This window comes from Psittacula echo (genome assembly GCF_963264785.1).
Source record: "Psittacula echo genome assembly, chromosome: Z".
NCBI lineage: Eukaryota > Metazoa > Chordata > Aves > Psittaciformes > Psittacidae > Psittacula > Psittacula echo.
The window spans coordinates 17,767,858-17,794,611 of NC_137742.1; the positions used below are offsets into that span (position 1 = coordinate 17,767,858).

The window sequence follows — 26,754 nt, forward strand, 5'->3', positions numbered from 1 at the left end:
TAAGTGAACTGGAGAAATAGGCATGGCATTATGAAATAGAAAGATGGGGAACAGACTGATGCCAGGACCCAGGAGATTCAGAGGACCTCACTTCATCTGCCTTCTGCCTCTTGTTTTCTTGTTTCTACTAGTCCTCTGCCTTGCTTTCTGCTTTGTTTGCTTCCCTTTTTCAGAAGCCTTTTTGGATAGCGTAACTTTCAGACAAGAAAGTCACAAACTAAGGTACTCAGAGTTGAACTGTACTAAAGTGCATGATACATTTGAGCCGACAAAACGGAGAAGTTGCTCAAACCACAAATGGACAAGTATTGCCTGACCAAGACTTTTGCCTCTCAGATGCCCTATCCTTAGCTCAGATGAAGAGGATAAGGCGCTGAGGCACAGAAGGATAAAACTCCCACGCTTATAGGCGAGTTAAAACTTGATTTACTTAGGTAAAGAATCTTAATTTATTTAATTCATTTTTGTCATGCTTAATTAGGCAATTCTAACTGTATTCAATGAAAAAAAACCAACAAAACAAACCAATGAACTCTTACTTAGCATCAGCATCTCTGTAGAGCAATTATATGAATTTATAACGTACATGCACTCATACACATGAACTGCAGCATATATCCCATATCCTTTAATTTGTATAATTGAAGGTTGCTCCATCCTCTGGAACTGAAATTAGTTTTTACTTTACAAAGTGGCAAAAGATTAGATGAGGCCACTTGTACAACATGCATTCCACAAATAAAAGGAAAGTAATTTTGCATGGGATAATTTGACAATGCATGATGGATATGTAAGTCTGATTTAACCCATGTACAGCTATTCTGCACCTCTGAAGCAAGACTTCCTCAATTCCATCCTTTAGAAGTGACACTTAATTTTGTGTGCTCATCATTAGTTTCTGTTCTGATATGGAGAAATTTATCCATACATTGTGGGTTTGAATCTGGGTCACCAGAAAACAGACACTCTATCATAAACAAAGTATTGCCTCTAAAATTACCCTACCTATGAGTTACAGCTCACCTAGGCACAGATTTACATGGAGTAAAGGGACAGCAGATCACTGAGTGCTCTACATATCTCACCAAGTTGGTGAGTTCCAGCTCACCAACAACAGTTCCAGCTGTTGTGCAGTGCTACAGCTTTTCTGCAGCAAAACAAAGGAGAAGATGCTGCACTGTGCAATGTCCCCTCCAGCCCTCCATTGCTTTGGCTTCATGTATGGATTCGTAACACATGTCACGTGTCATAGCAGACATGGACAGGGAATGGATTTCACTACACCCCTCTATCTGATTTTATTTACATACAAACATGCTAGAGCAATGCTCAATAAAAAGCAATCCTGGCTAATAAAAAAATATACATTCATTGAGATGTATAATGCAAGGTTGCTGCAAAGGAGTTTTATACCAGAATGACCTTGAAGAAGAAAACATTCATGCCAAAAGCAATTTGCTTTGCCAGCAATTTACACTGCTGTCTTTCTTTAGTACTGTTACTTAAATAGGTGCTTTCTCCCATAGAAGCAGTTCTTCTTCCTTCCATGAATTATGGTTACATGAGAATTATGCTTACAGACGAGAATTTTAGGAAAGCAAAAAATAAAACTAGTAGGAATGTAATGACATCCACTGCTGTGTCTTAAAATGCTTCTAAATTAGTAACACACACAATAATAGGGACAGCTGCATACTAGTAAAAAATCTACACCAATAAATTTAAAGTCTCCTACAATTTACAGAAATGTTTAACCATCTAAAATACTATCAAGGTCTCTTCCATGTCAAAATATCTGACCCTGTGACTGTTCAGTACACTATCACCATCACCCTGTAATGTATCTTTTCCTAACCTTTCTGAGTGTGATTTTGACTCATATTCTGTATTATTCATGCTGCTACTGCTCCCTTCTTGACGTCCTGCCACAGCATTCATGTGAAGTGTTCCCTCAAAACATTTAACTTTTTCTTTTCTTCAGCATCTGATATCTTTCACTCAGTCCAAGTAATGATTGCTTTTTTATTTCAAAGAAAAGCAAGTTCATTTTTTCAGCTTGCTGTATGTTATTGGCAATATTGAGGGTTTCCCAGATTAGCTGTGACTGTACTGTGTAACATTCCAGTTGCAAAAAAAAGTGCTAAAATGAAGATACAAAAAGAGCAAAATTAGCATGATCTTGTTCATTTTGTGCAATAAATCACTAATCTGTCCAACTTCATTTTGAAGAGAGACCTCATAGCAGTCTTCCAGTATCTGAAGGGGGCCTACAAGGATGCGGGGGAGGGACTCTTCCTTAAGGGCTGTAGCGATATGACAAGGGGTAATGGGTTAAAACTTAAACAGGGGAAGTTTAGACTGGATATAAGGAAGAAATTCTTTACTGTAAGGGTGGCGAGGAACTGGAATGGGTTGCCCAGGGAAGCTGTGAATGCTCCATCCCTGGCGGTGTTCAAAGCCAGGTTGGACAGAGCCTTGGGCGACATGGTTTAGTGTGAGGTGCCCCTGCCCATGGCAGTGGGGTTGGAACTAGGTGATCTTAAGGTCCTTTCCAATCTTAACTATTCTATGATTCTATGAGTCTCACCTTGGACTTTGAACAGAAACTCTAAGAATTACAGAATTATAGACTGTTCTCTTTCTGTGATAAACACAGAAAATCTTGAAAATCACAGAAAATCTTGAAATCTTGAAAAATGTGAAATGACAATAAAGATTGGAAAGTTATTCATGTGATACCTTAATTCAGCTTTCTAAAAGTCAAGCATCTAATTTAAATCAGTTATCCTGATTCTTTCATACCAGACAGAGATAACAAGGGCAATTAATCTTGTTCTAAGCTTCATGTTTTGCATACATGTAATAAACTCACATCATCCTCATCTCCCTCTCCATTGACCCTAGGGGAGATTTAAATGACTAGCACTGACCAATTAGCTAAGCATCAACTGTAACTGTATATTTTAAAATAATAATTTAATTAAGGATTCTAAAATATTAACCTTTTGGTTGTGATACATATATATGGTCTCTGATTCAATAGGGAAATACTAAAGGATTATTTTCAAGTTCAATCACCCATATAAGTGTGCTAAAATTTCCATCTTAAAGAAAGAAATCTAATGAATTTGGTTACCAGCAGAAGAAAGTGAATGCTACAGGGAGGCACTGATGACTCTTTGGTCATGAAATGGCAGGTAGGGATTTTATATTTGTGTTTTGGATTCCTTTTGGGAAAAAGGAGATGGGTGCTCTGCATTAGAAAGGCGATGTATGAGGTTCTGTCTGAATAAGAGTAAGGAAATGGTAGTATGCTATCACATCACTGAACACCAACTGACAAAATGCACTGAACTACAAAACTGTCTGAACTATAAAAGATTTAATTCTAATAAAGCAATATAATTATAAATTCTCTCCCTGTTTAACTTTTTAGTGTGACTAGACCCTTGATTCAAGTGACTGTCAGTTATCTTACATGGCAAAACATTTCAAAAACCAGCTCATCTTAATAGGTTTTCATGTGCTGAATAAAAAGGCACAGCCCAAATAGTTTAATATCATTTGAATAGTATTATCTTGGTAGAGTGTTTCTATAAACACACAGTTTACAATGTTATGAAAAAATTTTCTGCTATTTTTTAATCCCTGTGAAAATTCACTGCAGTTTACACATCAGGTTCCTGTACTTTCCACAAAATATAAGCAGACATTATTGCTGCTGTTGTGCTCTAAGACCCTGAAACAGTCTGAAGGAACCAAGGAGCCTTGCCTCTCTTGTTCTTCACTTTGATGGACACAAGATTTTATTTTCTAGCGACAGTTTTTTTTTTTGTTTGTTTGTGTGGGGTTTTTTTTGTGTTGTTTTTTTTTTTGGTTTTTTTTTTTTTTTTTTTTTTTCCAGGGAAGAAAAGGGTGAAAAACTTTCTGAAACAGGTTGGAGGAATTGTTTCTAAGCATTTAAACACTTAATGTCATCCCAGTTTGACATTAATTTGCTTATTCATGGAGTTTTAGGCCCTTAACTTCTCTGTAGAAGGTATGACACAGACAAATAACTTTCAGGAAAAGGGGAGTTTCAGCAGATACAGAGGTATCTGTACCTGAGGTACAGAACTGAAGAGATGGCATTTGCAATGGTTGTTTAAGCAAATACAGTTTAATAAAGCAAATACAGTTTAATATTAAAGCTTTCCAAAACAAAATGTAAAAATATTTAAGATAACTCAAAATTATGCTGTTTATTCTTTTTCTTTTCATTATTTTATGGAAAAATTTATTTAATTTTCTTGGAGTATGTAAAGTCTAATGATTTTGGTGGAAAATTTTGCTTCATGGCAAGTGTGTTTGGCATTAAAAATATCCACCTCCCCATAAGCAGTGCTAATACATGGCTCTGGAGATAACAAGGTGTATGGACATGGACAGAAGTGAACAATGATTACGCATTAGCAAAGAACTGAAGCAGAGAGAGCCTTGTTATATTAACTCCATGACAGATTTTATTGCTTCTTCAAAATTATTCAAATGCATAAGTGAACTGGAGAAGCAAATTATCATGGAATTATACAAAATTATTAAATATGTAAGAAACTTCAATTCTTATATAAAATAAAACATATCAAAATAACATTCTGGTTTTCAATTCATGGAAATATCTGTAATGTCTCCTACAACGAAATTTGGCATTCAACTGAATGTTGCCTTATCTGAAATTACATTGATGAAGGAATTTAAAAAATGTAACCTGAAGTTTCATCTGACCAAAAATTCACAGACAATTAATTTTTAAGCAATATATCTATATTCCATTTGTTGAGATTTCATTCTGCAGCAGGGCAACTGCAGGTGCAATGAATGAATACTGAAAGATTATAAAGGGAACACTTTCCCCTTATAAAAGGAAGTAAAATCACTTTTTAAAAGCAATCTTTCCTCAAAATATGGGTTTTTTTAAGATTAAAGGGATAAAATTTGCAATATTCTGTGCAAAGACCACATAATGAAAATACATAACTTCCATTTAAGATACTATTTTGAATGAAAACGTGTATTTTAAAACAACCACTTTGCCAAAACACCTCATAAACTGCTTCAATTAAATTGCATATATTCTATTGCATAATGCAATTACCTGTTGTGGCCTCCTCCCAAAAACAAAGAATGTGTAATTTTATAGTGCAGATTCTCCCCTTTTTATTATATCTTTCTTTCTCATTGGAAATAATAAATTAATTTGCCTATTCCACTCATTCAGTTGAGAATTAGATAAAGGATTGTTTACAAGCTTTTAAAATTATGTCTCCACTCAGTATTGAATAGTTCCAACACACTAGCTGAGCTGCATGGTTGTATGCCTAAATATCACATGATGCTGCTTCTGTTTGCTGAATGAATACTCTAATCTGTATAAATACAAATAATGTCTGAAAAAAACCCCTCATGCTTGATTCTCCCACCAAGAATTTGAATAACAAGACAATCACAGACAGCAGGCTACACTTTTCTTTTTGCAAGAACTTCCAGTCTAACTTCATAAGTGGATTCTATGTTAAAATAATAATAAAAGACATAAAGTTACAGATTAATGGGAAAGGAATGAGAAGAATTGTATAGCTTATGTTTATTAATGGCTATTTAAGAGACTCAATTTTCTCTTGTCACATTTATTCCAACAACCTTGTATTTTTCTCTTCTTTTAACTCCTTAATGTGCCACCAGCTGTAAGTATTACTCCTGACACACAGTGGTGTAAATGAGGTAAAACCAGTATTCCCGCTCACAAAAGATGGGGAACCCGTATTTTTTGTCCAGCCATTGTTTGACTGTGGGAGTCTGGGCCGGGCATGCAGATGCTGCAGGATACTGTTACATGGATCTTTCCCATCTCAGACTGCAAATAGTGCTATTTAATGAACCTGTCAGCGGTGATAAAAGGTCTCCAAAATTATTATCTCTTTTCTGCAGTCATTGTCAGCCATACAGCCCAACTTGTTTGTGTGCCCCAATTCACAGCTACAGAACCAAACAATAACAAACTGGTGGCTCTGTATAAGTGTGCCGATGCTTCCAGCCTGGAGCTTCAACTACCAGCAGGTGGAATAGAGTGGAGAAGACTGATCAGGTCTCTTCTACAGTAAGGGAATCCTACCTCACTACCAAGTATTCCTTATTACCCTAAGGCCCTCATATCATGCAAGTGTAACCTAGCTCTAAGCTTTTATCTAAAGCCGTTGGTTGAGCAGCTGAATGGTTTTCATATTGCTGGATGACAGAAAGGACAGAAAGGTGTAAACCACCTTCCCAAGCTATAAAGAATTCTGCATAAATATTCCTAAAGCATTTAAGCTCAACTTCTATCAGTCTAACCCAACATTTAAAAGCATTATCTTCTGTAGCTGCTACTATGTATGTGGTATTTGCAGTGCTCATTCTCTTCCATATGGCAACAGTTTTTTCATCTTATAGGACTGGAATCATTGATTCTGTCCTAATATGAAAAACAATCTCTTTAGGATCCTGCTTCATACTCAACAGAGGGCTGCAGCCAGTTTCCATGCACTTGGCCGAAGGGGACTCTCATCCTTCACTGGAAATTCAACAAGGAATCAAGAAATGTTATTGTACCCCTGCAATGATTACTGTACATCTGGAATTTGCACTGTTCCTGCTTTTAAAAATCCTTTCCATCCTAGGTTTTATTGCGATTATTAGGAAAAGAAAGGTATTGCATGTTGAAATACCTCCGTGTTTCAAATGGGGATATGAGTCAAATCCTCATGTCTCTCTCATGTATGTTTCCCCAACCACATCAGAAAAGGAACTACTTCCATTTCACAAATAACTTTTATTTATGCATGGTCCACATTTCATGAGCCAGGGGAGCTTCTGATCTGACTGTCAAGGATGAATATTTGGTCAAACTTGAATTTAGCACTAACATTTACTCATAGCACAATTACCTGGTATGATAACCATATATACCAAAAATGAGTAAGCACAGACGGTTCTCAAAGGATCAGAGATCTGGTTATTTTCAGAAGACACCGAACAGTAAACATGCTAATCAACCGTTTGGTTATCTTATTTTGTTAGCAGCAAGTAATAAGTTCACCTGTCCATCCCACAGTCACTGACTGGGTGAATTCACTATGAATCCAGAGATATTTCTACAACCTGCTTTCTTCACTGATACTCTACTTAGCATACAGATCTTTTCACAGAAAGAAAAAAATAGTTTATAATCAACCACAGATCAAAATAAAAAGTAAGTTTCCTGCTGAATGGTATGATAGGTTGGCTTTTATAGTTCTTTATCATGAGATGGAACTGAAGTGATTTGTTTAGCCTAAAAGCTATCATCTGTTTATTATCTATTTTTCGCTAATTACCCCCCAAAGAGTACTATTGCTTTAATCTGTCATTTTACTTACATGCTGTAATTAAACATTTCCTTTCAATTGCCACAAAATACAAAATCTCCTATTGTTCCTTTCAATTAATGTAATTGAGAAATTAATTAAGTTTTAGGGAACTTTCTGAATAGGATTTGTTTCTTAGTGTCTTCTTTATCTTGCACAAATTTGCACTTTACTGTTATAAGAAGGGGAAGGGAGGAGCATGAAACCCAGGCTCAGTTCCTCTCTTCATAGAAGCAATGATTGATCTCTTATTTAATGAAAGAACTATTGCAGCTCCGAGGCATGAAAAGCAAGACATCTCTTCTCCATGCTACCACAGGCGAAACTGTATCAACTCTAAGGCAGGATAATTTTCTGTCATAATGAGAAAAATAATGTACAGATGACAGCTTATTTTAAAATATCTGATATGCTGTAACAGTCTCCTTAAAGTTGCCAGTTTCAAAGTGAAATTTAATTTTCACCATTGAGTCATCTTGTACATTTTCCTTACCTTTCTAATGGTTTGCATTTCATTTCTTTGTTTTCAATTTGTCTATGCCAGTAAAAATGAATATACACTAAAAGCAGTGACTGGAGGGGAAGACAGGAGTTATTCCCCACATGCACTCTGGGAGAAGCAGGGAGTGAGGGAGATCAGTGCACCTCTCTTCATCACACCTTCATTCAGTTCTGGGCATGAGTATCAGTCTGTGCAGCTCAAGGACATGCTATGGGGGCATCTGTCCCTAGGCACTGAACGCATGCTGCAGCCGCCTTTGATGCCTATTCTGACCACAAGAGTGACAGTGTTGATTGTCTATTTTCAATTGAACGGAAGTGTTTCAGAGATGTGTGTCAGTTCTGCCCACCAGGTCAGCAGTGGTTTCCTGTAACATGGGCTTCATCTCACCTCATTGATTCTGCAATCCGGAAGCACTGCATAATGCTGAATTCAGCATGGGCTACAATGTCTTTAGCTAATGGACATGTTTAGGTGTTAGCATCTTGCCCACAGGAAATTTAGTTATTGCAATAAGCAATTTGAAATAGTAATTTAGAAAGGACTGTAGAAAAGGTATATAAAGGTCACAATTATGTTATATTATGTTCTATCTATTGTTTAATAGTTGAAATGAAGAAAGAAAGTTTTATTAGCAACGTAAATGTTGCATCTGCTCGATGTTGTGCCAACAGCTATGCTACTAGCAGCACCAACATGATACAGCTGCTGATCCTGGAAATTCTGGCTCTGATGAAACCTAAATATAGCTTGCCGGTTCTTTTTATATTAATTAGTGAAAAATGTCATTTCATCTGAACTTGCTTTTTAAAAGGATCCATTTCAAAGACTTGCATGGCAATAATTTTTTCACACAAGGGAAGTTTGTCCAAAGCCGAAGGAAGGGACAAATTGATTCTTCAGTAAACTAAGATGGTCCAATTGCTCAGTTATAGGATGTACTGCTTTTCTTGACTTCTGATCAGAGAACAGAAACTGGCCTTCCCTCGTATCGCAGCAGTGTACTAATGATAAGGAAATGGTTCTTCCAGGCTGGGCATCTCACAGTGTCTTTTGTGCTTTGCCTAAGAAGCACATACAGAATCATAATGCACAATGTGCACCTTGCGAAATACAATATCTGAAAAGCTTTTCCTGAGTTGCAGCCATGTATTTTTTCCTCATAAAATGTTTTGTAATTTGGTTATACCGAGCACCTTTTCATAACTTGCTTTATTCTAAGAAACCTCAGCACTTTCTACAAGGAGAGGCTCCCAGAAGACAGGAATACATCTATCCATTTATTAGCCGGCCACCTGATGTTTGCCAAAACAGCATAAGATGATTCAGAAATAATCCGAGAGTGAAGACTTACAGACCCTTTTCTAACTCTAAGGCACCATGGACTTCCAAATAAAATCACAAACCCAAGAATTACAATTACCAGAAACAAACCACAAATACTGTCTCAGGCAACAAGTTACAGCTATGCCTCTGTACTTAATGAATAATGATCTTTCTACTTCACACTGCTATGATGACTATAATGCTTTTTGGCAAAGTCAATAATGAGTCCCAAAGGCCTGACACTGCACAAAGCTTTTAGCAACTCTTGCACCTGATCATCTGTAACACACTTCAAAAATTGTTTACTATTTGAAATACTGTGCTGTGGCAAAGCTAATTAGGATACATATCTGTGCAAGCTGATGACACTTTTATAAAAACTTGCAAAATTATAGGCTGGTAGACAGTGACAAGACTGCCTTATCTCCCCCTTCTTTTTCTTCTTGTGAGTAGATGAAAGTACGGTATAAGCTAAACCATCCCTCCATCCCTCATTCTCCAAAATAAGTAATTCCTTTGGAGTGGCATGTATACTGTAGCACAGCTGCACAGAAAGGATAAGATTTATTTCCCATGTGGCTCAACTTCTCCAGGAATCTGAACATGGCACAACCTATTGCTAAAATTATGCTGTATAAATGAAAATGGCCTATTAAGTACAGAGAAGGACTTGAGACTAGTCGCAGAACACTATTGTGTTACAGTATTTTCAGGCTTTCAAAAAATCACTAGCAGAAAAGCAAGAGGTCCATTTTTAAAACAAATGTGAGCACCATAAAAAGCTGCAGAACTTAGAAATCAGTATTTCATGAGAAACTTTGCTGTCCAGATCAGATCCAAGAATTACATGCTAAAACTCCAGTATAGTAAGATAAACTGGGTGTCTAAAATTAAAGTTCTGCAATTTGTATTTTGAACATCTGTCAAGTTTAAGAAAAAAAGCCAGAACAGAAACTAGATTCTCAAAGATTTTTTTATTAATGTTAGGTATAATATGTAGGCAATAGAAACTCCTATCTGTTTTACTCTATTGCTTTTATATTTCAATAGAAAATATAGCAAAACCTGGTACAAGCCTAGTTAAATAGTGATATAGTACTGAATTTACCATAGCTCTTCCTTTCCTACACAATTGCATCATGACCAAAATTGCCATTTCTTAAGACTTCAGTGGAAATATATTAAGTCTCTGATACTTACAGATGAGATACTTACAGGTACCTAAGATTCTCCAAAACTCTTCTAGGCATCAAAGCAGGTCTAATGAGCATGCTGAGAACTTGGTATCTGCCTTGTTCCACCTCTAGTTTAATCACAAAGTGCTTGAAACTTAGCAAAACATGGAAGAGCTGCCATACATTCCTCTCAAGAATATGCAAAGGCATCACTGACTGAATGAGTGGCTACCAAGTCTTGATTTACTCTATGGCATAGCCCCTTCACCACACCCTAAAATAAGCAGAGAAAAAAGCACAAAGAGGAGGTTCCCCTCCCCAGTTTTTGAAGGCAGGACCTCAGATGTCTCACTGCATGAGGTGGTTGAGTATAAAACTTGTGGAGGGAAATAGTATAAAACAGCCTTGTGGAGGGGAAAGGAAACGGAAGTATGCTTCAGCTACTGCTGCCCCAAAGTTGCTCCTGATAGCTTGCTGCCTCTTGCAAGTGTACGTGAAGTGCCTTCCCCTGGGCTGCATGGACAATTCAGATATTCAAACTGTATCTGTGAGAGGTAGACTTGAAAAGATGGTGCAAGACCTTGCTATAAAATCTAAAGCCACCCTCCAGCCCCAAATCTGTTACTCATTTGTAAACATTTATTTGGATGCTTAAGAAATAATCTGTGCTTCGAATCCTGATGCTGCCTATGTAAAAATACACAATGTCTATTTGCAAGTTACTTTTAAACTATCTTTATATGCAATTATTTCTTTTTCTCTGTAGAAAAGAACATTTAGGTTCTTTTTCTCCTTTTAACTAGAATGATGTAACTGAAGATGTGCTAAAAGACAATAAATTAAGAGATATGATAAAAATAGAGTATAGGGTTAGAAGGAGATGTCCTTTGGGACATCTGAAGTTGAAGTCAAGCCCAGAATCCTTTCAGAGCTTTAATAATGATTTAAAATATATTCCCATGATTGGGAGAGCATCCACTATATGACCGTAGTCATAATTTTTTTCCATTTTCTATTATATGTATGTGGTTGAATTAAATGTATTTTATGCCTCTTTATTACTTGAAATTCGTTGGTAAAATTACTTTAATTGTTGTTCGTGGTTTTGAAACTTTATGCAGTTCAAGTTGCTTACCAATAAACAAAAAATAAAATATACAAAATGATAGTATAATGAAAATTGATCTAATATTGTAATTTTTAGAAACCAATTGATAAATCTTTATCCTGTGAGTCAATCTGTATGCCACTACAAATCTTGCCTGTATTAGTTGTTTGTGACTTTATTCCTATATATTGTATGCCCACAACGGTGTTAACAAGTTCTACATATATATTGATAGTTTTCTCAAATAAATGTTGTCTTTGCAAATGCAAATATCTTTGAGACGTGGTGACTTCCTAGGTACTGGAAAACATCAAAGGTGTCATCACTAAAAATGTGCCTTTTATTTTCTACTGCATTCACCTCTGACTTATACTAAAGGTGGGAAGGGGAGTGCCAAGATGCCATTGATTTATTTATTTATTCAGACCTTTTATATGGTAAAATGGTCTGGCAGACTTTCTTACTGAAAAGGGAATATGGATTGAGTATACCTGACCTGGATATGTCTTTCTCCCTTGTCAGGTATTGGCCCTTCACTCACTGATCCCAAGATCTGTGCCTGTATTCAGTCTGAGAGGTATTTTTTCTCAGAGAACAGTTCCACTCACTTCAGTATAAAAACATCTGAACTTCCTCAAAAGTGACCAGAATGTACCAATGTGTACATTTTTGTAGCATTTCTTGGCATGTGGTTTTACTGCCCACCTTTTATATTTGACTGCTGATAATTGTTGTTAATTTCCTCTGATAAATTATGTCTTGCCTATGACAATAAACGTGTGGCTCAATATTAGTTTTCTTACAATTCTTTGATTTTCTTCAACAGGCGATGCTTAGGCACAGGTCAAATTCTTAGCTGGTGCTCTCAGATGGTGTTTGATTTTTTGATTTAATGAAAGCTCTCTCGTCTTCCTGTGTTTATTTTTCCATTTTGAATTACTTCTGTCCTAGTTTTGCACATCCTGAGCTTTAGGAGGTTTTGAATGAGATGTGGTGATTTCAGCAAATGTGTTACTAGTAGCTGCTTTCAGTGTCAGCAGGACCAGAATTCTCCTTCCATTACTTGCATTCCACAGATATATTGATGAAATATTAATTTAGCTACAGCAGAAAATCATAGTCAAAACAAAAGGGGAATAAGATTTTGATGTTACTCAGACAAGAATCAAAGAACAACCTCTGTCTTTCAATCACTATCATTCTACACCTAGCAACTCGTGTTAATTACATTATGTTCTGTAACTCTTATAAAAAAAACAATGGAGCCAGAAAATACACAATCCTTTATATGTAAGACTAAAATAGAAGTTTAGAATATTAAATTAACTAAATAGAAATTTAAGCAAAAACCCCCAAATATTAGAAAAAAAGTCACAGGACTGATTCTTCCAATTTTTTAATTCCTGGAGGAAAAAAAAAACCAAAAAACAATGCACCACGCAAAAAATAGATATTGCAGTAAATATATTAAAACTCTGAAACCTGTGGCTGGAGATCTGATTTACCTTTTCCTCAAGGCTCAGTTATGTTAAATATAAGCTATTTTATCTGCAAATAATTTAAAAAGTATGATGATACAAAGGGTAGCACAAGCGGGTCTCTGAGATACTCATTTATCTAATTTGCAGAGTAAAGACAAATATACAAAACTCATTAGCAGTATATTGTAATGGCTTATAATTCTTAGGCTTTACTAAAAGATCTATTTCAAAATACATGATTAAATTATGATAAAGCAATGGGCAAGAATATACAAACATGTCAGTAACTTGTTATAGCTAATAGTATATATACAGCTTCAGAAATCAGTAGTAAAAAACTCTAATTAAGACATCGTTTAGCTTTAGTCTGTAATAACTGGGATACAAACAGCTGCCAGAAAGAGACATAGAGCTTTCTAAAGCACAGAAACATGCAATTTCTGTCTCATTTCTTTCATTCCTGATTGGCAATGCCATGCTAGGCTTTTCCCTCTGATATCAGGAAACAAATAAGAAGTAAAAATAAAAGGAAGAATGAAAACATTGAAACAGTAGAAACTGAAAAATGTCTATGCTAATGTTTAATAAAATGTGTCCATAAAAAGCAGAGGAACAAATAAAAGCTTTGTCTGCTGTTATGTGAAAATGAGAACTGCAATACTACTTGACTGCTGCTGGGTTTTAATTTACACCAAATACACAAATGAAACTGCCTTTGCTCAATACAGCTTAAAATAGATGAGTATCTTTACACATGTACTATATTTCTGATGTCCAAAACATTGTATCATGCTGCAGCCAGCAAGGTCCGAAGATAACAAGTAAGATGAGGTTTCAGGTGAATGGTGACACTTCTGCTGATTTCATATATCTGTGTATGTGTATGTTGACACTAACCTCTAATAAAACTTTAATTATACTAGATTTAGGGTTTTGTTCTCTATATCTTCATTCATGTCCATGATTAAGATGTTTCTGCCCCACAACGCCTTACAAGCCTCCTATTTTGGTAAAATTACTTCCCTTTCAACTGGCAGAATAGACCCAACAAGGTAGTTAGTTTGGGTTGAATGATCTAGCCCTGTGACTTTAAACTGAGATGCATTAGGGGGTTCCACGTTCACTGACAGAGCTCATATTTTTACAGGTTTTAATGCTCACTCCTGAACCTCTCATTCTGTTTTATGTTTCAGTGTAACACTGTGTGGGCTTTCTTGCTTGCAAACTTCTGTTTTATACAGCTGTGGTTAATATATCAGCCACTGGGTAATTTTTATGTTACTGGACCTACAGCTCATCCCTTACCTCTCCCTGTCTCTGATATATTGATCCCATGGTCTTGCTGTGACTCAAGCTTAACAAAACAGAATGTAAATTCTTTTTCTCCCACACACTCATATCCTCCCTCTCTGTCTACTTGTAAAGAAAACATCCCAATCCTTCCTGCTCAAATCTTTTCTTGACCTTTCTCTTTTTCTTGCCCAGCAAACTCAGGTCATTTCATCTTCAGGCAATGCCAGGGCCACCCTGGCAGGTTTCTCCTCAGGCTTATGTTACATCACACTGGGATTTCTGCCCAGTTTGCCTTTCTGGACTTTCTCATGGACATATGCCAAATACTATTGCTCAGGCTGTGTTTCTTATTTGCTGATGCTAACTCTCTGATTTCACTACCTTGCTCAGCTAGCCTCTCTCCTGGCATGGCCTCTCCAGGTCCCTATTTACTATGATAACTGATTTTGGCTTCTTTTAAGCACCTCAGTAACCCTGAAAATCCTTGTTGTCCCTTGCTGAGATTCATTCTGGTCATTTCTTCCTTATGCCACCATAACTAGGTTCACTGACACTTGCCTCTGACTTCTGTTACCCAACTGACAGCATTAATTAGCACTCATTGTAGAAAGTTCCCACCCTGTACCCATTTATGTATTTTTTATTCCAATCATACTTGCAAGGAATCAAACCTCCTTTTTGTTCCTGTTGCATAAAGAACTCTCTTTCTTCCACTAAACTCTCTCTGCTTTTCTACCATTTGACCACAGTTCCATTTGTCCTTGGAGAGGATCAAACAGGTCACGTAAACTATGCCACTATAAAGCAAACAAAGCCCTCTTCTGAGCAGTCCTCTGAGCTAGTTCCAAACAAAACTAATTGATCTGGTCTGGTCCTCACTTAAAGGGCATTCTTTGGGCATGTTCAAAATGATCCCTAAACTGCAATCCAAAGGAAAGACAGAAAGTCGTATAGACATACCCAAGCTACCCCACTCGGGGGCCCTTGTTCAAGCTACCCAGATCAATACCTGCAGAGTGTAGCACAGTGGTACAAAGCAGAGTCTGAATCAAAGATGGAGTTTTCACTGGAGAGTTTAAAGAAAGTTTCACATCCAAGGTTTCATTCAGTGCATGTGACACACCAAACCACCTGCTCCTTAACGAAAGTGGATGTGATGAGCTAATGGAGCGCTTTGAATTCCTGTGTTCAATGACATCTGCTGGAGGACTCAAATGCTCCTCATGTAAACTCATACAGCCTTTTCCACAGTCAAAACATCCCATTAACCTATTTCAGAACTTCAGGAGTTATATTAAAATTAGTTACCTTTTCCTGATATTGTCGCCGTGAGGAATCCAGAGACTGAATGAGGGCAGTGGCGTGGCCAACAAACATGGCATAACAAGTTGCCCCCACAATCATACTCAGCATGGTTATCCAGAGGTCGGACATGCTGACAGGGGCACGGGCTCCATAACCAATGCACAGCATGTGGCTCATTGCTTTGAAGAGCGCGTATGAGTACTGCTTTCCCCAGGAATCGTTCTGCAAGAAAAGAAACAAGTGACTGAGCCAGCAAGCAGCTGAAGGGAAGAATACACTTGTACTATAGTGTACTCATAGATTACTGGCTCTGAAAGACCTGCCTGGTGGTATATCCTCTGTGCATGAGAAGAGAGATTCCTTCTAAATTAATTGTTAGATAAAGCATCAGAGATTTTGCCAGATAATTCTAGCAAAGTGTGATGAAATAAAATTGACTATTCTTAATACATGATTGTATTCTTAAATGTGGTTGTTAATCTAATTACAAGGAGACTAAGATCAATTCTATTTTACATGGCAGATGGATTACAAAAAGATGAGCATGCAGACTTATCAAGTGCACGAAGGTTTTGTTTTAATATGCATGAGCATACTCCTATAGCCCCATTTCTTTCTTTTCAGAGTTGTCTGTTTTAACAAACAAGCACATTTCATATTATCAGCTGTTTCTTTTACTTTCCAAGGACAGAAGAAAAAAAAAAGTTATTTGTTGTATGTCTACTTATCCTGGGTTTTATTGTAATATTGTATTTATACCTGAAGATTCACAGACTGTGAAACACAGCTCAAAAGAAAAGGTGAATAGCTGGGTCCTGCATTTTTGATGTGTAGCTATCCTTTTCCATTCTCTCTGGGAGATTAGAAGGACTGACAGCTCACTCACAAGCTTTTTGAATTGCAAAGGTGGTGTCAGCATCCTCCCTCTAGCTTTACACAGAGACAGTCAAAGAGGCTCTTCCCAGAGAAAAGCAGACAAATAGCCCTGGGAATCCTTGTCAGATTTTTTCTATTGTACTTGCCAAAGGAATGAAATAAGAAGAAGAAAACAAATTGTTCTTGGAGGCATACAGAATACATGGGAAAACTTGGTATTTGCCACAAAGAACTGTGAATAATTTCAGAGATTAAGAAGTAAAGAAGGAAGAACTGAGATCATGTTATCCAGTATGGTGTCTATCATACAAGACCAAAAATAACAATTCTATTAACGTAAACAAATTTCCAGATCAGCAGCAGCATTTATATATAAAATTTACTCATCAGTATTTGTATCTCTCTTCCGCCAATAAAAGCTTTTCTCAAATGCTCTTTTCTCTCAAAAAGCTTCAGGTTTGCTCTCTTGCCATTTAAATGCCAAAGTTACTAACTACTCTTGTGCTTTTCATCTATTAAAATGTTTTTTCTAGATCCCCTATTAGCTAAAATAACTGATAACAGGAAATAAACTAACAATTCCTGGATTGCAGATGACAGAATTACTATTTTTCACTAATATAATAATTCAAAACATACTGGTTCTCCTGTATTTAAGCTTGTTTCACTTTCTAAGTGAGAACTTCATATTTGTGAACTGTTTCTGTCTTCACAAGGGAAAATTTTGTGTTGTAAAAAGGGAATTATCTTAGGCTGCTGGGAATCAGATGGGTTTCATTAAATAATGAGGAAATCAGTTTCTTTTTGTTCTCGGGCTTTAAAAGGTACTCAGAAAATGAAAGAACTGAAGAAGCTTGCTCGAAAAATCTGCAATTTAAGATTCAAATACCCAGCTGGAACACAGAAACTCCTTGCCATCTGGGTCAGTGCAGCTACGTTAATGCAAGTTCCCTGTCTCTCAGGAAAGCAACTTACAGCAGCCAAGGCACAGTCTATTTTGAAGGGGTTTCCTTCCAGCTGGCATGAATCTCCTTTGGGTGGAAATAATTAACAAGGGAATTGTTAAAAGATCCATACCAAATTTCATAAAGTTGCAGCTTTATGTAGATGATTATTAGTGAAAACAAGAAACTGCTTGCTGGAAAAAAATATATGTTTTTTAAGGCTACAAGTGGAATTATTAAAACTACAGTTTTCAAGATGCTGTAAGATCAAAAGCTCAGTTTTCGCAAGGCTCCATACAATGGACCTTGCTCCTAAACTGTATTTTCAGCATAACCATTATAAATACTAAATAAAAATAAAAGGTGATCTTGTCCATGAATTGATTCTATCATATCGCTGGTGTGATAAATCTCAACTAAAAATCTTTCACTAAAATTAAATTTTTACATCAAAGTCTTCAAGTTAATCCATACACTGGTTGATTTTATTTCTTGACTGAGACCCTTTCAAAGACTGAATTACTGCATTACATAAAATACCATTTTCTTTAAGAAAGGATAAGGAAGTAAGGAGAAGCAAAAAGAAACAAAATATAAGGAGAGCTTTCTACTAAGTATGTAACAGGGTGAATGAAAAATAAATGCTATTTGAGAAGCAGTAATGGTGAGGGAATAAATGAGCTGTAATGACAGAAGAGAAATAACTAAACATGTACAACAAAATAAAGAAGTAAATGTTTAACCACGTAGGTACGTCTACATACAAGTCAGAGTAGGATCCAACATCTCAAATAGTCGTGACTACATCTGAATCCAGACTGGAGGTCAAGGCCACTTCAAACGGAGATTCTGCTATACAAGTGGCATTAGCTATTACAGTGTAGCTTGTGACAGACCTTGTTACAGGTTATGCATATTTCAGACATTTGTGAATGAATGGTTCTGAGCAGCTGGTCCTCAGATGGGTACTAAGGGTTTAGCAAAAGGAGCAAAACACCTGATAAAAAAGCCTAAAAACATTTGAAATCAGCTTGGATTTGTCTGAGGATTTTGTTGCTAAAAATACTTGCTAGTGTTTTTCTGTTTCTTTTCCTTAATAACCAACCAGTTCTTGTACAATTAGTTGCAAATATTGGTCTTTTTAGTTTCCATGGGGATATTTTTCTTTTTTTTTTTTTTTTTTTTTTTTCCAAAATGATGCTGAAGAAATACCACTGTAGAGGGTAGGAATTTCAGTGTAGTTACTTGTGTTGTTCTTGTATGACTTATCCCCTATACAAACCACTTAAAAAGAACATGGGTTCTAATATCAAATCCTATAAATCATATCTGCTACTACTGGTGTTACTATATGAAATAATTATCATTATTTAATAATTTTTCTGCTTCTGCTGTATAACCTAAGGGTTTAGCAGGAGCAACTCTAATTTTGTTTTAGTGTGAGAGGCTAGAATTTTCCACAACCCCACTCCAATGTGCTGCTATTCGCTGTAAAAAAGTGAGGAGTGGCCATTCCTCTGCTACGAGCCTAGAGAGATTTTTTTTTTAAACAAGAAGCATTTTTGCACTTGCATTATAAGAAGATTTTTACATAATACATTCTCAGATACTATCCCTGAGTTAATAAAGGTCTATTCTATGAAATAAAGAACTTGTATTTACATAGTAAGCTTTTAATAGAATTTTATATTTTAATAATTATATATACATACTAAATGTTTGCCTAAATAATCTTTTTTTTTTTTATTTTGATATATAGATTTAAAAACTTCTATGACCTAAAAATACCTCCTACCAATCAGCAAAACAGGCATTTCTCAGTTGACACCGGGTTCATCACTATTTCCATATTAGCAGCAGTAATTTTTAAAAAGTTTTAAATGAAATTACATTAATTTGGGAAAACTGTTAAGACTGTAGCTGTGAGAAACACCAAAGCTGTTTTTCCAAGGACTGATTACATAATCTTTCTTGATGACATTAGGAAATCCTCACACTTGTGAAAGCAATAATCACTGATCATTTACAATTAGTTCTCTAAATACATACATTAACTTAGCAGTTATCCTGAAGAATATGTTAATCGCAGGGCACTTCTGATTTTTAAAACTGTGTTTCCAAGCCTCTTCCTTCATCACAGAATGCTACCCTTTGTCTCAGAATATCACACAAACCTGCTACAAATTTCTTTTTGTAATATTAATTTCTCAGCTCATAAGAAATAAATCACAGAAAGGTCACCCGGCACCCTCTAAGGGACAACAATAAAAGGCAAATTATTTTTCTCAGTGGATGAAGAAAGGGTTTCTGTTTTACGGGAACCTAAGAAAGTTTCCACCAGCAGATTTTGTCAACAGACCAATCAATTCCACTTCCATATTGTAGTCATTCCCTCAGGCACAGCTTATCTTCTCTCAGCCATACCCTTACAGTGAGATACAATTTGATTTAGAAATCACGTAACAAGCAGACTATTGCATAGACAGTAGTTGGTTTCCACATTTTTTACTCCATTCCTTTTTCCTTTCACACTACAGTCGCTGCATGTGTGACGGAAATGGTACTCTTAGTTTGCAAGAGCATGCTTTATAATAATGAAGCAAAGATTAACTTGGAATTAAAGGAAATAGGCTTTTTGAACTCACCTTCCTGATTCTCCCTTTCAAAACTGCAGTGGGAGTGGTGAAGTAGCCTGTCCCTACACTGAAGAGCTTGCCTTGTAATCAATCACACATCCATTCAAGCCCACTGTTACCTTTCAGTTCTTTTGAAAATAAGTGATGTCTGAAGGAGGGAAGATGGATACAAAACTTGACAGGACATAGATGGTTTGAGTCTATCCTGGTAAATTTAAAAGTATCAAAAAAGCATTACCAAACTGTAGAATGTGGTTCACGTGGTTATAACTGTTAGAAACACCCCCAGTGTGGCACTGGCCACATAGCGCTATAAGCCATAGCGGCTGGCCTACTTTGGAGCTGTTGTGGGTGAGGAACTATTCCTTCTAGGATGCTGGCATGTGCTTGTCCTGTGCCAAAACCCAAACAAGATTTATAGTATGGACAAAATAGGTAGCTCCTTTCCCAGTCTACCAAAATGCCCATTAAAAGTGGGCACTTCTAATTGGTGAGCGTGGAGGCAGCTAGACAGTCCATAAGTAAGCCCTCTGGTTTTAGTATTGTCACAGAAAGTTACTGCATAAACCAAATGTAAATTTCAGGGTTGGGCTTCAAAGGTCAAAAAAAGCATAAAGCGTCCTTGCTTACATGTAGCACATACTGTAATGCCGTAGTCACCCACAAGGAACATCTGATCTAAAACATTAGAGTATCTTCCAGTGGGAATTCAATTAAACTGTATTTGCTTCTTAGATAGATATAATGTGTTATTTGTAAATATTTATTTGCAAGCCATAATTTCCAACAGTTTCTTAGTGATTTCTTAAATTTAATAACTATTTTAAATATAATTTAACTAATAAAAAAGGTGTGCTAAGAAAAGGCTTTAACTGCATGTTAATGACATTTCTAATACGCATGACACACAGAACTAGGAAAAAAAGGCATGTGCTTCTTACTAAATCCTTCATCATCTAAGTTGCATGGCCAAATTCTCCCAACTATTACACTTAAATTTCCGTTAAAGTTTTATTGTCCTCAAAAGTGTCTCATGCTTTGGATTTGGCATCTACAAATCTTAAAATACTCTCTCTGCTTTCATATTTCAGAATACAATCTATATCCATTAGAAGTCATAGAATCACAGAATCACAGAATAGTTAGGGTTGGAAAGGACCTTAAGATCATCTAGTTCCAACTCTCCTGCCATTTGCAGGGACACCTCACACTAAACCATATCACCCAAGGCTTCATCCAACCTGGCCTTGAGCACAACCAAGGATGGAGCATTCACAACCTCCCTGGGCAACCCAATCCAGTGCCTCACCACCCTCACAGTAAAGAATTTCTTCCTTATATCCAATCAAAACTTCCTCTGTTTAAGTTTGAACCTGTTACCCCTTGTTCTGTCATTACAGTCCCTGATAAATAATCAACCCCAGCATCCTTGTAGGCCCCCTTCAGATACTGGAAAGCTGCTATGAGGTCTCCACGCAGCCTTCTCTTCTCCAAGCTGAACAGCCCCAGCTTTCTCAGCCTGTCTCCATACAGGAGGTGCTCCAGTCCCCTGATCATCCTCGCGGCCCTCTTCTGGAATTGTTCCAACAGTTCCATGTCCTTTTTATGTTGAGGACACCAGAACTGCACACAATACTGCAAGTGAGGTCTCACGAGAGCAGAGTAGACGGACAGGATCACCTCCTTGGACCTCCTGGTCACGCTCCTTTTGATGCAGCCCAGGACACAATTGGCTTTCTGGGCTGCGAGCGCACACTGCCGGCTCGTGTTCATTTCTTTGACCAACACCCCCAAGTCCTTCTCTGCAGGGCTGCTCTGAATCCCTTCTCTGCCCAACCTGTAGCCGTGCCTGGGATTGCTCCAACCCAGGTGTAGGACCTTGCACTTGGCATGGTTAAACTTCATGAGGTTGGCATCAGCCCGCCTCACAAGCGTGTCAAGGTCCCTCTGGATGGCATCCCTTCCCTCCGGCATATCAACTGAACCACACAGCTTGGTGTCACTGGCAAACTTGCTGGGGGCGCACTCAATCCCACTGTCCATGTCATAGAATCATAGAATAGTTAGGGTTGGAAAGGACCTTAAGATCATCTAGTTCCAACCCCCCTGCCATGGGCAGGAACATCTCACACTAAACCATGCCACCCAAGGCCTCATCCAACCTGGCCTTGAACACCGCCAAGGATGTCACCGACAAAGATGTTGAACAAGACCGGTCCCAACACCGATCCCTGAGGGTCAACACTCGTTACCGATTTCCAGCCGGACATCGAGCCATTGACCACAACTCTTTGCGTGCGGCCATCCAGCCAGTTCTTTATCCACCGAGTGGTTCACCCATCAAATTGATGTCTCTCCAATTCAGAGACAAGGATGTCGTGTGGGACAGTGTTGAACACTGCACAAGTCCAGATAGATGACGTCAACTGCTCTGCCCCTGTCCATCAGTTTCGTAGCCACATCATAGAAGGCCACCAAATTGGTCAGGCAGGATTTCCCCTTAGTGAAGCCATGCTGGCTGTCACCAACCAACTCCTTGTTTTTCATGTGCCTTAGCATGCCTTCCAGGAGAATCTGCTCCAAGAGTTTGCCAGGCACAGATGTGAGACTGACTGGTCTGTAATTCCCCGGGTCATCCATTTTCCCCTTCTTGAAAATGGGGGTTATATTTCCCTTTTTCCAGTCGTCGGAACTTCACCTGACTGCCATGATCTTTCAAATATGATGGCCAGTGGCTTAGCAACTTCATTTGCCAGCTCCTTCACGACCCGCGGATGGATTTCGTCAGGTCCCATGGACTTGTGTACGTTTAGGGTTTTGAGATGGTCTTGAACCAGATCCTCTGTTACAGTAGGCCTCGGGTCTTCATTCTCACAGTCCCTGTGTCTGCCTTCCAAGACTTGGGTGGTGCGGTCAGAGACTTTTCCAGTGAAGACTGAGGCAAAGAAGTCATTAAGAACCTCAGCCTTCTCCAAATCCTGGGTAGCCAGCTCTCCCGATATCTTCCAGAGGGGCCCTACGCTGTCCCTAGTCTGTCTTTTACTCGCTACGTACCTATAGAATCCCTTCCTGTTATCCTTCACATCCCTAGCCAAGTTCAATTCTAACTGGGCCTTAGCCTTCCTCACCTGGTCCCTAGCTTCCCAGACAACATCCCTGTATTCTTCCCAGGCCGCTTGTCCTTGCTTCCACCTTCTATAAGCATCTTTTTTCCTTTGAATTTTCCTCAGCAGCTCCTTATCCATCTGAGGAGGTCTCCTGGCCCTCCTGCTGCACTTCCTTCTAATTGGGATGCAACACTCCTGAGGTTGTCGCAGGTGATCCTTGAATATCAACCAACAGTCTTGGGCCCTCCTGCACTCTAGGGCTGTATCCCATGGAACCTTACTAAGCAGGTTCCTGAAGAGGCCAAAGTCTGCTCTCTTGAAGTCCAGGGCAGTGAGCTTGCTGCACGCTCTTCTCATTGTCCCAAGGATCTCAACCCCTGTGAGTCAGCTTCTCGCGTCAGCTGAGCTGCCGGCTCCTGGGCAAGTCCCGTTGAGGACCTGAGGCTCCCTCGGTGGCTCTGGCCGCGCTGAGTAGAGGCTCCTGGACGCTGATCTCCCCTCCGCTCTGGTGTTGAAGGCATCCTCTCTCGAGCTACTCACCTCAGCAATTAAGTCATTTCCCTATGTCATCTGTTTATATGCACATTACACTAATATAAGGCTAGAATTGTGCTAGTATATGAAACCCATAATTTCAACAGTAATCCATATATAGATATTGCTATAGGTATATAGCTTACACACTTGTCCATCAGTTGTCAGTTACATAATCTGCTGCCTCTGATATCATGAAGTACCTTAGAATTACACATTAGTTAGTCCCAGACAGGAAAATATAGCAAGGTACCACCTCAGCATTTCAACTTTCCAAGAAGTTATCTGAATACTGCAAAGAGTAAAGAAGTTGGCCAAAGAGAAAGGTTGCAATTTTTACTGTTTCAAAACTCATGCAGTGGTGAATGTACTATCATGCAACCCCCCTATTTCTTTTCACAGGTATTATTTGAAGAATATCTTGTTGCCTTTTAAACTAGTAAAAAGAGGCAAGGTGGCATCAGACCTGGAAGACTAAAAAATCTCCTCTTCCTCTAAAATTCTTAAAAAAGGCAAGGAAGAAGACTACAATTTAGGAGGTAAGTACCTATGATTTAAGGAAAGAAGCCTGAATCAGTAAACTCAGTGGAATAAGCAGATGTCTTCAGAAACTTCCCAGCATTTCTCTCTTTTGCTAAGTGCACAGATAACAGATGGTCCAAATGACTCAGCATATACTTTCAAGACCAATACTTGCAGTAAGCTTTTTTAAAGTGTTTGGCATTGCATTCCACAGGAAAATAGGTTTGACTGGAGGAGCAGTGACTAATATTATATATTTACTTTGTTCAGAGTTGTTACGTGACTTTGCTGTCATTGTAGCTTATTCATATTTTGGTGCTATGCCTTTGGAACTAGACATCAAGCAAAAACAACATAGCTCAAAAGGTCTTTCTTTTTGTTTTGACAATTTTTCCTTATGCAAAAAAAAAAAAAAAAAGAATATTTATCTACTAATACATTCCTCCATTAAAAGCAAGCAGAAGGATATCTACCTGTGATCACCTTTTTGTGGTAAAGATGAATAATTTTCATTGTAGAATCAGTGTGGCAATTCATAAAAAGCAACAGAAGTGCTGATAGTTGACTTATGCACACAGCCTGGGCTCCCACACAAATTTATTATCTTCACATGAATAGGCCCACTGCATTCAAAAGGATGGGTCACATACGAAGACACGCTCAGAATGTCATAGCGGAGGCTTCCTTGTACACTGCACACTACTGTTCTTTGTTCCATGTATCTTTAGTTAATCAGAGATACAATCATGAATTCCTACAGCTGTATATATAAAATTACAAAATAATAAATCAGAGCTTATGGGAAAAATACTTTTTCTTTTCCTTTGCCAATGAATCAGGCTGGTCTGACTCATCCTTTTATCTGGTCACTTTGCTCTTTCAACTGAACTCTGAAGAAGGAAGAAAGTTTGCAATGCATGAATCCCATTTGAAATAACATTTCATTTCAAAGGACTATTTTAACAATTTTTAAGGAATTGCAGTTTTACAAGGCTGTTACAAAGTTTTTATAAAGTTTAGAGTAAAATCTTAGAAGTACAGACTATGTCTGTTTTCCCATGCAAACATTTAACTGCTTTGTCCAACCACTAAATGTGATTGTCCGTACTTGCAATTTTTCAGAAACTGGTGCTTTTAGCCAGTTAATACTCTCCAGAACAACTGAACACAGCCTGAGAGTTAGCACACATTCATTCAGCTGAGGCCACCTTGCCCTGGCAACTAAGAAGTCCAGTTGTATGGAAGCAGGCTGTGGAGGCAACAGGCTTCTAGAAGAGAAAACAGACCTGAGCATGTTTAGTCTATCAGAATTAATACACCCCCCATGTCAATTGGTCAGTGACAAACTAAGGGGTGAATTCTGGTGAAAGAATTTTCCAAAATGTACCAGTTGCTTCATCTCATGTCTGTATGCTGTAACAGTGAGATCAGACTGCATTGAAGCAGTCAGGCATTTTTAAAGAGATTGTGTTTCACTTCTCTGAAGAACTCACAGGATGTGAACTGCATATGCAAGGGGGACATTAGGAGACTCTAAATATGTCTGTTAGTTAAGACTGTTTTTTTATGCATCGGTTTTCAAACTTATTAGGTAGCATCATCTTTGCTACCTAATTACTACCACTGGAGAGCCTTCCTTCTCTCCTCCTTTGAAATCAATGTCATTATTACAAAATATATACAAAAAAATAAAGTCCTTTAAAACGCATATCACTGAAATGCTGGAGATGCTGGGGAGGGACTCTTCTTTAGGGACTGTAGTGATAGGACAAGGGGCAATGGGTTAAAACTTCAACAGGGGAAGTTTAGATTGGATATAAGGAGGAAGTTCTTTACTGGAAGGGTGGTGAGGGCACAGGAATGAGTTGCTCACGGAAGTTGTGAATGCTCTATCCCCGGCAGTGTTTAAGGCCAGGCTGGACAAAGCTTTGGGTGAAATGGTTTAGTGTGAGGTGTCCCTGCCCATGGCAGGGCAGTTGGAACTTGATGATCTTAAGGTCCTTTGCAACCCTAACTATTCTGATTCTATGATTCTATGAAACTGTAGATGTTACCATGCCATTCTGTGCTGAACTTTGTTTTTTGAGATCCTTTTGTTGAAATTTATCAGATAATCTAGAAATCTGATGAAGACATTAGGCTTTTGTTCTCCTTTCTCACAGTTTGAAGTTTGATGAAGTATTTGATCCTGAAATAAAGTTTGTTGCCATTGTTTACAAGGGACTGACTAAAACAGATATGCATTGTCTGCCAAAGAGAAAATATGTTGTAATCACAACAAGCACACAGTGAGTGTTGTGTGGCCACAATAAGTGATTATAACAAGTACATCTACGAGTTTTTAATAAACATAATTTATCTGGGAAAACAATGCATCTCAAAGAGAAACACTTCCTAAGAAGAAAAGAAAAAAACGAAAGCATCACAAGAATGGCATGTCTAATAAAAGAATACGTAAATCCTTTAAGGAAGCATTTTCAATGAGAAACTGAAGTACAAGAAACAGCACACTCCAGGAGAGGTA

General features: G+C 37.8%; 1 protein-coding gene across 1 annotated transcript in view; it reads right to left on the reverse strand.

Moving 5' to 3' along the window:
* HCN1 (hyperpolarization activated cyclic nucleotide gated potassium channel 1) overlaps positions 1-26,754 on the reverse strand; it is a gene marked incomplete at both ends in the record, with an annotated part of 197,065 nt that overhangs the window by 46,679 nt on the left and 123,632 nt on the right. Inside the window, one exon of the mRNA XM_080637760.1 lies at positions 15,615-15,833. Coding sequence (XP_080493886.1) covers positions 15,615-15,833 — 219 coding nt within the window. The remainder of the gene's footprint in view (positions 1-15,614; positions 15,834-26,754) is intronic.